This window comes from Euphorbia lathyris, chromosome 1 (assembly GCF_963576675.1).
Source record: "Euphorbia lathyris chromosome 1, ddEupLath1.1, whole genome shotgun sequence".
In the NCBI taxonomy this organism is placed as follows: Eukaryota; Viridiplantae; Streptophyta; class Magnoliopsida; order Malpighiales; family Euphorbiaceae; genus Euphorbia; species Euphorbia lathyris.
Genome location: NC_088910.1, coordinates 38,294,900 through 38,310,798, shown reverse-complemented (window position 1 = coordinate 38,310,798; position 15,899 = coordinate 38,294,900). Strand labels below are relative to the sequence as shown.

The window sequence follows — 15,899 nt, the reverse complement described above, 5'->3', positions numbered from 1 at the left end:
TCATTACCATATTTGGTTAGTCATATCATTTTTGTCGTAATGGAATCACCATTACATCATTCAATTTTTCTTTACAAATTTATGTAACGGACATTACAAACAAAAAAGACATGAATCCCCATTACGATTAATCCTTGTATTTTTATTAATAACGACGAAATACAAAAAAACATGAAAACATAAAAACCGAAAAAACGCGAAAATGTGAAAAAAAAACCAAAAACGAGAAAAAAATGCAAAAATTGAAAAACATGAAAACGAAAAAACACGAAAAATGTGAAAAAATGGAAAAAAGAGAAAAAAATGAAAAAACATGAAAACGAGAAAAAAATATGAAAAACACGAAAATGGTAAAACGAGAAAAAACATGTTTTAGGGGGCTAACTGAACTTTTTATACAAGTTGAAGGAACTATCAGAATACTTTGAAAGTTTAGGAGGCTAATTAAGCTTTTTGAACAAGTCCAATGAGTAAATGATATATTAAGCCTTTTTAAAATCAACTATATTATAGGTATATGATAAGTTATTTTTATTAATTCAGGGGCAAATAATTAAAACTTCATAAATTTAAGGGTGTTAATATATATATTAACCCTCACATTTCATGTAACTAACCTTGGGTGTTTATGTCATTACGATAGATAGAATAAATACCGCCGGAATAACCAGTGAGATTAACATCCGATCTGAAAACGGAGTGAATATGGAAACAAAGGCGAATTCAGTTACCGTGTAATTTCACATGCGAGGATCTCATTTAATCCAGTAAGAGATCTTTTCCCGCCGTCTTCTTTTATGCTGCATATTTGTTTATATAGATTTCAACATAAGGTCTTAGCATTCCCGTTTCGTGGTGCGATAAGATGTTTGAGCGCAATTTGTACGCAATTCTGCTAGCTAGATGTTTATTTTTTCCTTAGTTACTACTTGTGAACCTTGTTTATCTGAAGCAGGGTTGATTTTGAGACTAGGGTTTTCAAATTGAGGTGTTTTTATGTTTCATGCTGAGAAAAAGATAGATTGTTTGGGGGTTCCCAAAATCTGATTTTGGTCTTACTGATATTTTTTTTAGATTCGTGCTTTTTGATATGCGAAGATTTTCCTTCGTCTGTTAATACATTCAATGAATAACAATACTCCTGCAAAAGCCTTAGGGGCACCTTCTGCATTTGGCAATTCTGGTCCAGTAACACAGTCTTTGCCCATGAACAATCAAACACCCAACCTTGTTTCACACTCACAAACTCAAACACAAGGTGGATCCGCCTTCCCGGGCCACTTTCAGCTTTCTGAACCACAAGCTCAAGGGATAGGTCATTCACATTTTGCGCAGGCAGCTCATGCTCACTACCATGCTCAGCTTCAATCAACTAACCACGCCAGTACTCATGTGCAAAACCCTGGTTCTAGTAATGCTGGTATATCGACACCCACCACGTCCACCCCTGGCAGTGGAAGTGCCAAAAGGGCTAGCCAGAAACCACCTTCTAGGCCTACAGGTGGTTCATCCAGTGCTAATGCAGTGTTGCCATTTAAAACCACTGAGTTAGCCCCTGCTGCACGGAGGAAGAAACCAAAGCTTTCCGAGAAGCAGATACCAGATCAAGTGGCTGCAGTTTTACCAGAGTCTGCACTTTATACTCAGTTGCTTGAATTCGAGGCCAGAATAGATTCTGCCATGGCTAGAAAGAAGATGGATATTCAACAGTCACTTAAGCATCCTTCGTGCACACGGAAAACACTTCGAGTATATATTTTCAACACACATGAAAATCAAGTTGAAGGAGAGACAAATAACGCACCAGCACAACCCCCTTCTTGGTCTTTAAAGATTGTTGGGAGGATATTGGAAGATGGGAAAGATCCAGTATTGGCTGGAATTCGCCAGAAACCATATCCAAAATTCTCATCTTACTTTAAAAAAATTACAGTATACTTAGACCAGAGCCTCTATCCGGATAGCCATGTAATATTATGGGAGAGTTCTCGATCGCCTATGCTTAGTGAGGGTTTTGAAGTGAAGAGAAAAGGGAACAAGGAATTCACTGCAATGATTAGACTGGAAATGAATTATGTTCCTGAAAAGTTCAAGCTTTCGCCTGTATTATCAGAAGTTCTTGGCATTGAAGCAGAAAGCCGCTCACGAATTATGGTGGCAATTTGGCAATATGTGAAATCCAAAAAGTTGCAGATGCAGAATGATCCATACTACTTCATCTGTGATCCTCCCCTTAAGAAATTATTTGGGGAAGAAAAGATGAAATTCACTATGGTTTCGCAGAAGATAACTCAGCATTTAACACCTCCACAACCTATTCATTTGGAGCATAGGGTCAAGTTATCCGGACAATGCCCTGCTGGAACTAGTTGTTATGATATTGTAGTTGATTCTCCTCTTCCATTACAAAATGACCTTGCTGCATTTTTGGCGAGCACTGAAAAGCATCAAGATATTGATGCTTGTGATCAAATAATATGCGACTCTATAAAGAAGATATACGAGCATCGAAGGAGGCGGGCATTCTTTCTTGGCTTCAGTCAGTCGCCAGCAGAATTTGTTGATGCATTAATTGCATCACAGGGCAAAGATTTAAAGCTTGTTGCTGGAGATGCCAGCCGTAATGCGGAGAAGGAGCGTCATTCTGATTTCTTTAAGCATTCATGGTAAGTTTTCTCCATCCAGTATATTTTTTATTATTTTGGTTTAATGTTTTCATTTCGTGTGCTGACTTCGTTGCATGTTCATAACCTTACTCCCTCTGTTCCAGAATAGACCTTTTTCAAGGTTAAAGCACAAGAATTAAGAAATGTAATTAATTTTAACTAAAAGACTTTGTTACCTGTATTAATTGCCTCCACTAATTAATTTTTATCTATTTTCAAATTAAAAAGTCAACTTAAACAAGGTATATTTGGTAAAAATCAATTGAACGGAGGGAGTAATTGGTTTGACTTAAGTGGAATGAAAGGAAATAAGATTAGATGACCAAATATTAACAGTCTTTATTTGGTTTTTGTTTTGGAAACTTTAGGGTTGAAGATGCTGTTATTCGGTACCTGAATCGCAAGCCTGCTGGAGTTGATGCTTCCGGAAGCACTTGAACAAATGAATTACCAGATTGAAAGCATGTGGGTTGCGGTAAACTCTTTTGCAGGTTTCTGGCTCCTAACATTCTTGTGTTTATTTAGATCTGAGGAGTTTTAGACCCTTTTCTGAAATTAGCTATGTTGTAATCCACAGTTAGGTTGTAGGTCATGATATTAACCATCTTCCTTTAATAAAAGGCATGATTTGTTTATTAAGTATCCGTTCTTGCTGAAAGCTTGAAATGGTTCTTCCTCAGCATTTTGAACTTCCATTTTAGCCCAAATTATTTGTCATTTTTAAATTCAATGAGAAATGTTGTATTTGCTTTAACAACAATTTTTTCCCCTTTCTATCATCCCTCTCCTTCAAATTTACTTTGCCCTGCTTTCAACGTCGGATCTATGACAGATAACTACGATGAATTTGAGTACTTTTATGTCGAGAAATAAGGAAAAGAACATGTTGAGGCTTCTCATCTTTCAGTTTTTCTCATTGAGTCATTAATCGTATGCTTTTTACTAACGAAACAACTAATTGTAAACACTAAAATTTGTTAAAATGTATGAATACTTATTTCATTTACAAATTTTTTTTTGACTCAAAAGAATGCAGTATATTAAGAAGCAGGGGACAGAACATTACAAGCAAAGGAGCAAAGGAGCAAAGGAGGGAGGATTAACACTCCAATCTCCATGATCAAACACAGAAGTCGCTGCTCGGGCAAACGCATGAACCAAGTGGTTCGTTGACCTACAAACGAAATTGACGCTATAATTTCCAAACAATAAGGATTTACAATCACCAACTATTCCATTAAGAATTGAATTGCAACTAGGATTAAAGCATAAATGGGTACTTGGGAATTAGAGTCAAGATGGATATCCTTCCAGTCCTTACTTTTTATCTAACTTTAAAGCTTCATGGCAAGAACAACCTCCACTAATAAGGGGTCTAACGGGGAAGGCATGACTCCAATTGCCAGTAGCAAGAAACGTCCTCGAGCAACGAATACATACCCCGTAATCCCCAGGTTCTTAAAAATCGCGCCACCGATATTAACCTCAATAAAACCCGTAGGCGGAGGGAGCTAGTTCGTACTGCTAGTTACAGCAAGCTGAGAGCCATCGTATGTTCATTGTTTCATACCTTGTCATTTTGATTTGTTCAAAAGGACTAGCGGATCACAACAGCCAGTTCAGTAACATGTGGGGTTGATTTAGGGAAACATGGTTTCAGAAATCACTGAAGTTAATAATTAGAGCACTAACATCTCCAAACATTATCCACAACACGCATGCTTAAGGGAATTTTTCGAATCAGTAAGCAGTCCATATCAATTGAACAAACCTTGTAACATGTGTTCGTCCCGACTAGAGCCGCTCAACAGGTTATCAACTGTGTCGAAAGAAATTTCATCCAGTCGCTCACTCTCAACAAAGGGATTAATTGGGCTAGGGAGATATGAATGTGAATATTAGTACCAATACTAACGACTCGACAAGCCCCTAAGGAAATGAGAGATTGTGACGCCATAATGCTCCGATAAAATATAGCTTGGATTATGACCAATGTCTGCTTCCAAGTAGGATGACTTAGGAAAATATTGAGTAACCAACGATTCAGGATTCGAAAAATGCGCTATCCTCTCTTAGCTAAGAGCGCCAAATTAAACTGGTGGAGATTGCGAAAGCCCATATCATCTAGGTCATTCGGAGTATAGAGTTCCTCCAATGATTTCTAGTGAAGCCCATTTCCATTCGTACCACCCAAACCCCTCCAAAAGGAGTTCATCATCTTCTCAAGATCCGCATACAACATATTAGAAAGCAGAAACGAACTCATAGCATAAGAAGGTAGAGTATGGATAACAGACTTTATCAGCACCTCTTTACTTGCTTTGGAAAGGAATTTGGACTTCCAACTTTTTAATCTTGTAAACGCTATTTCTTCAATGTAACTAAACACTTGAGATTTATTTCTCCCAATCAGCGAAAGAAGACCTAGATATTTGCCCGAAACAGTAACATGAGAGATAAAAAAAAAATGAGCTCAATAGGGATATTTTATAGTTTCTCTATAGTTGTATTGTGGGGGTAAATTACACTCATGGTCACTGAACTTAACTCGTTCTCACAATATGGTCATTGAACTTCAAAAGTAACATAAAACCCATTCAATTTTACACTTTTTAACAGAAAAGCCACCATGACAGTTCACCAATCATTATGACTTGTGATTTCTCTTTTAACAGGTATTCTCATCTTCCATCCTCTCATTATTATTTGATTATATCCATATTTTATCCTTAAAATAAATTATATTCCCCCAATCATTATGACTTGTGATTTCTCTTTCACCAATCATTATGAGTTTTATTTTTCATATACGATTTCATGTTCTGGACATTCTCCATCCTTCATTATTCTGGCCACCTAATAACGCTTTGCACATCTTCTATTAATGGAAAAGAAACTCATCTTCTATTCATGAGGTTTGAAATTACGGTGTTTGGTAAACATTAGATTTCATATTGCACTATTTTATACGTGAAAGCTAAATTCACTATCCTCCAATAAAACATAAAGATAAATTTTACTTTACCTCTAGAGTTAATAAAGAGTTAAATTATTCTAAAACACATGCACCATAAAGTGCGTTATAGGATAAAAATATAAAAGTAAATTAAGTGTGAAATAAAAATTCATATGCACCGGGTGAAGCATGGCACTGCTTCAACCTATGAATTGGGCCATCGGCCTGGGTAACACTGGACCTTTGGTTAAGAGAGGAGGTGCTTTTACCACTCTACCATAACCCCGTGGTTTATTCCTATATTTTATTGATGACTACTAATTTACTATAAATAATAAGTAAAGGGTATATTAGAGCATCTCCAATAGAGCCTAAAAGAGTGTCAAAACTTAAAAAATAATCCTAAAATATAATATTTTATTGTTTATTTCATCCACATCACTTTTGACAACCTTTACTTAAAAAATGCTCCAATAGAGGTTGCTTAAAAAGTTGCCATTATAATCCTACAAATTATTATTTTATTATAAATATTAAAAATAAAAGGCTCCAGATTTTATTATTTCTAGGAGAGGGACCACAGATTTTATATTAAAAAATAATAAACAAGGTTGCCAAGAGGTTGCAAAAAATTGGCAACTTTTCTTGGCACCCACAATCACTCCAATAGTGAACACCCTTTAAAAGTTGTCAAACCTGATGCCACATCAGCTGACACTCTTTTAGACACCTCCAATAGAGATGCTCTTAAGTGGACTAAAAAGAAAATGACCCATAATTTGGAATGGAATAAAAGAGTGAAGTGGTCTATTCATTTGGTATTATTGAGCACTCATTTATCCATCTCTTAGTATAAAGAACAAAGTCTCCTTTTCCAATTTTTGGGTTATGAGCGACATTGTGTTTTTCAAATTTCCAAAATTGATAATGTTATTGCTCCTTTCCCAAAAGTTTGTTTTGTCAATAAAAGGTAAAAAATGATGTTGATTTTCACATGTTCTTAACAGAATAGAGTGAGTGAGGGAGGGTGCATATATTATATAGATCCTCTAAGATTTTAGCTTAATATAGTTCAAAAAAGTTTATTCTTTCTTTCAACTTACAAAATATATTATTAGCTTTTAGACATCATTACCATCACAAACATTTTGAAATATATACTTATTTTTGGTAATAGATTATTATAAACAAGTTTAGAAGGTTAATTTGTCAATTTAAACAATTTTAGGTGGTTAATAAGTTATTTTAATCAAGTTTAAAGGATTTACAAAATACTTTATAAGTTCGAGGCTCCAAACAAATTTTTTTGGTCAAATTCAGAAACTAATATATTAAACCGATATTATAATAGGAAAGTATTACACTTTAAAGGAAGATGAAAAAACTCAACCGGACACGAGTTAGAAGGCTTGGCGAGTTTGTTCAAACCTATGTTCAACACTCATGGTTTGTGAAGTGTATTTTATGATTGCTAATATTAACCATTAAATCATGATTAATTAATTACATGTGAAGACTGTATTTTTTTAATAGCATGAGAAAACATATTATTTTGGTAAAATATGCTTTTAAAGTAATTCGACATATAAATGAGTTTTGTATTTTTATTAATCCTTTAAACTATTCATAGATATGTTTTTTTTAAAGGGATAAGGTGCAAAAATACTCTTAATATTGACAGTCAAGAGCAATAATATCTCTAACATTAAAAAAGGTATAATTAAGGACCCAAGGTTGATAACTTGGTCCAATTTTACCCTCTATAACAAATTTTATTTACAGAGTTAACTAAATGTCATTTATACCCCTATCCTCTTCGTAAAACTCAAATCTAAATATGTCCAAAACCCTTTAAAATGAATATTCAATTACAATATTGTGCTGCAAATATATTATTACATATGGAAGTATGTGAATGTTGTTTGCAGATGATATTGTGTTGGTTGATGAGACGAAAGAAGGAGTGGAGAGAAAGTTGGAACTATGGAGACAAACTCTAGAATCTAGAGGCTTTAACTTGAGCCGAAGTAAGACAGAATATTTGGAGTGTAAGTTTAACGGCCATAGGAGTAGGGAGGCAAGGACAATCACCCTAGATGGGAGAGTTATTCAGGCCTCAGATTGCTTCTGGTATTTAGGATCTATTATCCAAACGGATGGAGAAGTAGATGGAGATGTTGCTCACAGGATTAAATCTGGTTGGTCGAAGTGGAAGAGTGCTACGGGTTTCCTTTGTGACCCCGGCATGCCTAATAGATTGAAGGGAAAGTTCTACCGCACGACAATCAGACCAGCATTGTTATATGGTATGGAGTGTTGGGCAGTGAAACACTGTCACATCCATAAGATGTCGGTGGCGGAGATGCGTATGTTGAGATGGATGTGTGGTCATACGAGAAAGGATCGGGTGAGTAATGAAATAATTAGGACAAAAGTAGGGGTCACATCTATTGAGAATAAAATGAGAGAAAACCGACTAAGGTGGTTTAGCCATGTGAGACATAGAGCGCTTGATGCACCGGTTAGGAGAACCGAAGAGTGGCAAGGGGATGTAGTGGTGAGGGGTAGGGGAAGACCTAAGCAAACTTGGAGGAGGGTGATCGAGAGTGATATGAGTTTACTGGGAATTGAGGAAAATATGGTAGTGGATAGGACGGAGTGGAGAGAACAAATTTGTGTCACTGACACGACTTGATTTCACGGTTTTATATGATGGTTCATGTTAGCCGACCCCGAATCATTTCGGGACTAAGGCTTTGTTGTTGTTGGAAGTATGTGAATGTGCTGGTTGTCACGGGGGTGATCCTAGGCCCGACCTAAGCCCCGTGTGGCGCCTCGACTTCCCCAAGTCTCGGCCAGCCAACTCCTACCGAAGGGTCCCGTCAATGCCTCTGTCGGTATTCCGTCCCAGAAGGGTCTCCCTGTGGTGCAAGCCTCGCCCTAAAGAGGGCTCGCACTATGGGGCACTCACCGGCCCCCATAATGTTCGTAGGGTTCCACCCTACGGAGACATCCGCCTTCCTTCCCGAAGGACGTATGCCCGACTCTCCTAGTCTCTAGTAGACTAGGGTGGATCACTTAAGCCAGTACCGATTACTGACCCAGGGGGCGGCGGAGATCCATACGCCAGGGTAGTCCCTGTCCCCTTATAGTGTTTTTTATGCCAATAGGGTTGAGTTTGCCTATGGCCAAACTCCCCCCCTTACACTCTCCCCCACTTAGAGGATCAACGTCCCTGTTGATCGGGTTTGCCTCTTCTGACGAAAGCTTCCCCTTTTGGCTTGAGTGTCACTAATGTTTCGCTAAGCTGTCAGCCTTCTTCCACTGATCTCCGCTTGCCTTTGAACTTTACTTGAGTCTCTACACTGCTCGCTTTTCTCTAAGGACGGCTTGAACTTCAACCATCCTTTACTTGAGTTTTCACATTGTTCACCTGTCACTAGAGATGGTTTCCACTCTGACCATTACTTTGCTATTTCTGTAGCCTGCGACTTGAACATCTTTGACTGAAGATCTTTTCTTGCACTGCAATTATAAACTTTCTTCGTTGGCGCTAGAAGAAGTACTTTTCAAAGGGTTGTGAAGCTTTTGACAAATTCTTTTCACATCAGCTAGTGTTTCCATCCGAGTACTCTTCCTCCACAGAACATCCTCTGATACTGTTTCTTCACGGATCATCCTCTGAGTCTTCTTATACTAAGGATCTTTCTCTGAGTTTTCTTACTGTTCCAAGGGTCTTCTCCCGAGTTCCCATACTCTTTCACCACATCTCATTATGTACATCTCATCATATACTAGAGGGTCTTCCTCTAAGTATTCTAACTCTTCCGTAATATACCATAGTATACCTTAATCTCCTATGATACACCATAGGGAGGATTTGCATAGGGCCTACGTGAACTCTCCCCCACTTAGAGGATCAATATACCATAAGGAGGGTTCACATCACTTGAACTCTCTCCCACTTAGAGGATTAATATACCATAAGGAGGGTTCACATAGGGCCTACTTGCACTCTCTCCCACTTAGAGGATCAACGTCTCTGTTGATCGAGGAGATTTTGGAACGTCTTCGAAGACCATTGATGTCGATGAGCCAAGCAAGAAGTCGCTAATCCTTGCTTCGATTTCAACATGTTCATCTTTGCAATTGTTGACCTATTTCCTGTCTTTGAAAAAAAAATTTATCTTGCAAAACGGATCACAAGGAAACCACAGTTTCATAATATGAAAATGTGAATGTTGGTAGCCGAACACTTTTTGTTAAGCCTACCCACATTCGCAACGGAAGCAAAATATCAAGACAATAATATTACCATCATTATTCACAATAGATGGATAAGAACTCTTACACGATTTTGCAAGTATTCAAATACTTGATTTACCAAAGGGTTGATATTGATGGTAAGCCAGCCAAGGGAACTAGATCACTCTAGCTGCAAAGATCACACGCAAGGGTTAGATAGGAACCACATATAGTGAATATAATAGCGTACATACGATACCAACATAAGGGCAACCATCTCAATCATACACACATATGGGTAACATACTGAACACTCAAGAAGGAACAATACACGGATGATGTTATTCATAGATAAGTAGCAATGTTACACCAAGGGTCCCATCTCGTAGTAGTAGGGGGGCAACTACTAGAGATGGTAGACTACCAACAACCGAGTGACTGTTCAGGATGACAGGTCACTCCCCCCTCTTTATACCCTTCTTGAATTGTATCACTGAGATATACTCCTTCTCTCGAATTGAGCTCATCGTTACAGGTATGATGCACTAATCCTGGTTCGGAAACAGAAGGCAACTTGCTGATGCCATGGGTACTGCAAAACTCTGTTTCCGAAAATCCAGCCCCAACACGACATCAAAGTCATCCATACGTGCTATTGGGAACCCTATCGTGCCCGTCCAGGGTCCCAATTTGCAAGGTACATGTTGGGCCGTTCCACTAATCGACTGAGCAGCTGAGTTCACAGCCTTCATCATTCCTATCCCCCTTACCATATGGAGTCCTAAGCGGGAGGCTTCAGTGTCGATCAAGGCTCTCGTGTTCTTGCCATTTATTACCATCTCTACATACATGAGTCCCTTCTCTGAACTGTCTCATATCTCCTTTATTTGTTTTGCCAGGGCTCCTATGAATCGAAGCGATCCCATTACTGAGGGTTTTGAAGGTTCACGTTCCCTTTCCCTTACGACACTTTCTTCTTCTCGTGTCGCAAGTAGTGAAGCCAGAGATGATCTCTTTGGGCAATCCGTGGCCTTGTGTGATCCTGTGCAAATGAAGCATGGCAACGGCCTCGGTATGTATGACTGGTTCCTTTGCGAAAGGCTTCCTTGGGTTTGTGTGTAGGGACTTGCCATCCTTAGTGGAAGGCTTCTTCTTTCTGAGTAGTTCCCTAGGTAGGGTCGACGCTCAGAGTTGTTGGCGTTCCACGGTCGCCTTTCGCTTCCGGATGAGGAATAGTTTCGGTCATCTCCCCCATTCCATGGTCTGCTCCATTTGTTAGTCCTGGGGTTTGAGTCTACTCTAGAAGGGGATTTCCTCTTCATGTTACTATTAAAATCCTCTATGCTTTCAGCTGCCGCGATTGCTGAGGAATGATCTGTGGCTCCCCTTCTGATATACCAACTATGTAGCCGACATTCTCTTGTTGTCATTTATGGCCGAGGAGGAAACATGCGGCAAGCTTGGACTTGTTTGCTGACGGTTCAAACCCTGCTTCGTTTCCTGTCTCCTTTTGTATTGGACTTCTGCCTCTATTGTCACCATTGTTGGGTTGTTTCGCCTTCTCCCTCGAGATGAGTTCAAAGTCGATGGTGAAACTCAGAATTATAACTCTGGAGTTTTTCCATCGATGGTCTTACAACCGGCCTCCATCAATTCTTTGGTTGAACCCGAACTTTACCGATCATTGCTTTCATAGGATCTGATAGGATCTCCTGGATGTCTTACATTTCAGCTCACTAGTGGAATGCCTCTTATTTGGTTGGACATGTCCACAGTCTGCTAAAACCTTTATTTATTACTTGTCAGTCGTTAGACTCGTTTGCTTAATGCGCTCGCCTGACTCGAGCTTCATATAGCTCAAATACCTGCATAAAACACATATGGTACAAAAAATATGCCATGTATGGGATATATTCCACACCAAAACCATGTTCTGCAAGATACTGCGTCCTACACGAAACATGTCTTGTCTAGAACATATCATGTCTGTTGTTAAGACTTCTCGCCTTCGTCAAGCTTGTTAGGGTTTCCAACACACCAAACCACCCTCATTTTCCTCTTGAGGCTCCGCACTTTCTCAAGTTTGTTAGGGTGCCAGTACCTGCACAAAACACATTTCAAGTACAAAGTATGACCTGCATGAGGTACATTTTGCACCAAAACCAGATTTTGCATAAAAACTGTATTCTGCACGAAACTGTGTTCTGTATGGAACACGTCCTGTTCGAAACTTATCCTGTCTGATGTTGAGATTTCTCATGTCCTCCAAGTTTGTTGGGGCTCTACAAAAACGTGCCCTTTTTGCACATCGATCTTTGCCTTCATGAGTCCCGCTAGGATTTCCTTGTTGGTGCATGTTCTAGCTCGCTAGTGGAATGTCTCTTATTGGGACGGACATGTCTACTGTTTGCTAGAACCATTACTCGCTGATTTGTCAGCTGCCATTTCCCTTTTGCTTATGCCACCATTTAATTCGTTTTGTGTTTGCTTGGGTAGACTTCAAGCCGCTTCGAGTTTGCCATCACTTTTTGGGTGTTTTTGAATGCTCCATTTCTTTTAATGGAATCCCCCCACTCCTTTGACAGTCGAAACTCCTCACTTTTCTCAAGCTTTATGGAGTACCTGCACAGAAAACATGTCCTTCTTGTACATGAGTTTGTTTTGGGTGTCATAGAGCTCGTTACAAGCAAGGATAAAACCTATGAATTATCTCAGGCATCCCCTCAATACATTCATAGTATTAGAGCTATTCATCTTCAATATCAGCCTTTGTGGCCTCGGCCCCTGCCGGAGTTGTATTTAGCCTTCATGGCATCGGTCTCTGCCGGACTTGTATTTAGCCTTCATGGCCTCGGCCCCTGCCGGATTTGTATTTAGCCTTCATGGCCTCGGCCTCTGCCGGATTTGTATATAGCCTTCATGGCCTCGGCCCCTGCCGGATTTGTATTTAGCCTTCATGGCCTCGGCCCCTGCCGGATGAAAATTAGCCCTCAAGGCTTCGGTCTCTGCCGTATGTATATTAGCCCTCAAGGCCTCGGCCCCTGCCGGATGTAGATTAGCCCTCAAGGCTTCGGCCTCTGCCGTATGTATATTAGCCCTCAAGGCTTCGGCCTCTGCCGTATGTATATTAGCCCTCAAGGCCTCGGCCCCTGCCAGATTTTTTTTTTCATGGTCTCGGCCTCTGCCGGATTTGTATACTCGAGTGATCTCTTTTTCATGTCTCTTTCTTTTCTTTTCCTTTTTTTTTTTGTATGGACTTGCAACCATAATCTTTGCTCAATTTCATCTCGTGACCATCTATGGGTCAGATGATAATTTCGCAAAAGATATATATATATATATATATATATATATATATATATATATATATATATACATATATACATATATATATTTTTCCCACGACCTTCTATGGTTAAATGAATCTTCCGTCATTTCATCTTCGCAAGGCCTTCTATGGCCAAAGAACCATTTCACTGGGTTGTTCTCACCCGATAATCCCAATTACATCCGATGTATATCCTTTGCCACGATAGACTTGGGCCAATATATCTATTGTTGCCCACAATTTCCCGCATAAGGGTCTATTTCCGTATGATGGACAATGTCCATGTAATCCGAAGACAACTCTATAATGAGTTTTCCTTTATTTTTGAGAAGGCACACACAACAGAATTCAACAATCCATTCATGTCCTTCCCCCGATTCTTCAAATCCCACCGGAGTTTTCTCGACTCATGGAAGAGGAAAAGTAATGTCTAACCGAATCAGAATGATCCACACACAAATTATGCCTCCATAATTTGGCTATGATAACCATATATTCGCTAGATCATCCCCATGCTACTTCACATGAGCTCCGAATTCCGAATATCCATTACGCATTCTCCCCCCATTAAAGGGATTGAATCACGCGCAATCCCATCGCCTACTATCGTAGGGGAGTATGCATTCACTTTCTAGCATTCACATGCGTTAGTGATCTTAGTTCCCTTTTGTTATTTCCGCATTCCCACACACTGGGTAATATTTTACCACACTGGCCCTGGTAAACCATGAGCTTTTATCAATCCGAATAGCATCATAAAATATTCTCGGAAAAGCATCATAAATTTCCATCCGTCAATTCTTTGGGGAAATTTAGGATCTTTAGTATCGCAAGCCCGCATCTCCAAGGTCTCGCTTAGTTAAAGATATGCTCGCTCACACCACAATGAACTCGATTAGTTAAAGCAACGTTGGCTCACACCATGAAGAACTCGTTTAGTTAAAGCACTATTGGTTTATACTACGAAGAACTTGTTGAAACACCTTTCCACATAATTTTGATTTGACAAAATTGTTTAAGTATAAATTAGAATACATATTCTAAACACACTAAGTTTAAATGCGTTAATTTATTCTACTAATGTGTTTGTTCAATGTTGAGTATAAATGTTATAAGTCATAAGGATTGGAAGGCCCAAGCCCAATACGGAAGCCAAGGCCCAAGTCAAACAACTCAGTACACTCGGCCCGCGTATGTCAAGACGTTGTCGTTTTGGACAAAAACGCAACTCAGCAAACGGAAGGATCTAGAAGACCTTCAGGAAAAACTTCATAATGAAGCTGTTGAGTAGTCTCGACAAAGCGTACAAGACAGCAGACCGGCAGAGGAAAACTTCCAGACAAAGTGTTTCCTCTTTTTAGCAAAGTTCAGACGACACAGTATGCTGTCCAGTTGACTTTACCATAAAAGGAGAGACCATCTGCTGTGCTGACCGAGGACAGAAGATACACGATTGTGATTGGCCAAGAGCTCTGTGCAAGTCAGGATGACAACGACACATAGCCGTTTCCCTCCAACGGTTATTCCGAAATTCGAAATGACCGAATGGCCAGACGTCTCTATAAATAGTGCCATCACAAGCTTCACTAAACACAGAACTTGATCAAGCCATTACGCTGTCCAAATCTCTACAAGTTCTGCAAGCAAGAAGCAAAGCAAAATTCTTACACTACATTTTCATATCTGTGTAAAAGTCTAGAGTGATTGTTTTTCAATCATCTAAGGTGTTCTAGCAATTGTTGTTTAGGACAAAATCTTTATCATTTCTAGAAATAGAAAGGAGAGGCTGAGTACTCGGTTTTAAGTACTCAGCGGAGAGATTAGGATTGAGTAGAAGTATAGAGGAAGGTACTCTTGTCATACTCAATTGCTGATATTGTAAAAGGTTTGAGGCTCTACCTTTAAAGAGCTCAGTAGAGGATTTGAAATCTCAGAAGTGTTCCGGGGACAGGACGTAGGCTTAGAAGAAGCCGAACCTGGATAAATCTGCTGAGTGAAGTATTTCTAAACCTTAACTCCTTATTTACATTGCTTGCTTAAAACAAACTAAAACTGACCAAGTAAAAGAGGTCAAGCTGAGTTGTGCGCTACCAACGAGAAGGTTCAGGAATAGACTCTAAGTGTTATTTCCTGACCTAAGCAACGAAGCTGTCCTAGTCACTAGTTGACTAAGCCAGTGTCTTGCTGAGTGCTAAGCGCCGCTGTTAGATAAACTTTTCTTAAAGAAAAGAAATCTGCCTAAATTATTTTTAAAAAGGTAAAATAGTTCCTAACCCCCCTTGGAACTATATTTGCAACCTTACAAGGGACCAACAAGTGGTATCAGAGCTTAAAAGCTCATTACTAAAGGTCTAACAACCTTGAGTTGATCCATACCATGGGCGAAAACAGCACTCGGTTTCTCCCTGGAAACCAGACAACTCAGATATTACCTGAGGGGCTGTCCATTACCAGGCCTCCCCTATTCTTTGGGTCAAACTATACCTTTTGGAAGAATAGGATGAAAAACTTCATTCAAGCTACAAACATGAGTGCCTGGCTATCTATAGTCCAAGGCCCGTTTGTACCTGTGAAAGTTGTTGCTGGCCAGTCAGTTGTTAAAGCTGAGGTTGAATGGACAGAGGATGATCTTAAGAAGCTTCAAAACCATGCTTCGGCTATCAATATGCTTCACTGTGCGCTCGATGCTGCAGAATATAACAAA

The 15,899-nt window shown here is 39.4% G+C and overlaps 1 protein-coding gene across 1 annotated transcript; it reads left to right on the top strand.

Annotated features, from left to right (window-relative positions):
- Positions 1-631: 631 nt before the first annotated feature.
- LOC136228693 (SWI/SNF complex component SNF12 homolog) lies at positions 632-3,345 on the top strand. Its single transcript, XM_066017145.1, has 3 exons — positions 632-767; positions 1,075-2,666; positions 3,035-3,345. Exons 2-3 carry the CDS (start codon positions 1,126-1,128, stop codon positions 3,102-3,104), a joined length of 1,611 nt encoding a protein of 536 aa, XP_065873217.1. The 5' UTR covers positions 632-767; positions 1,075-1,125; the 3' UTR covers positions 3,105-3,345.
- Positions 3,346-15,899: the final 12,554 nt, after the last annotated feature.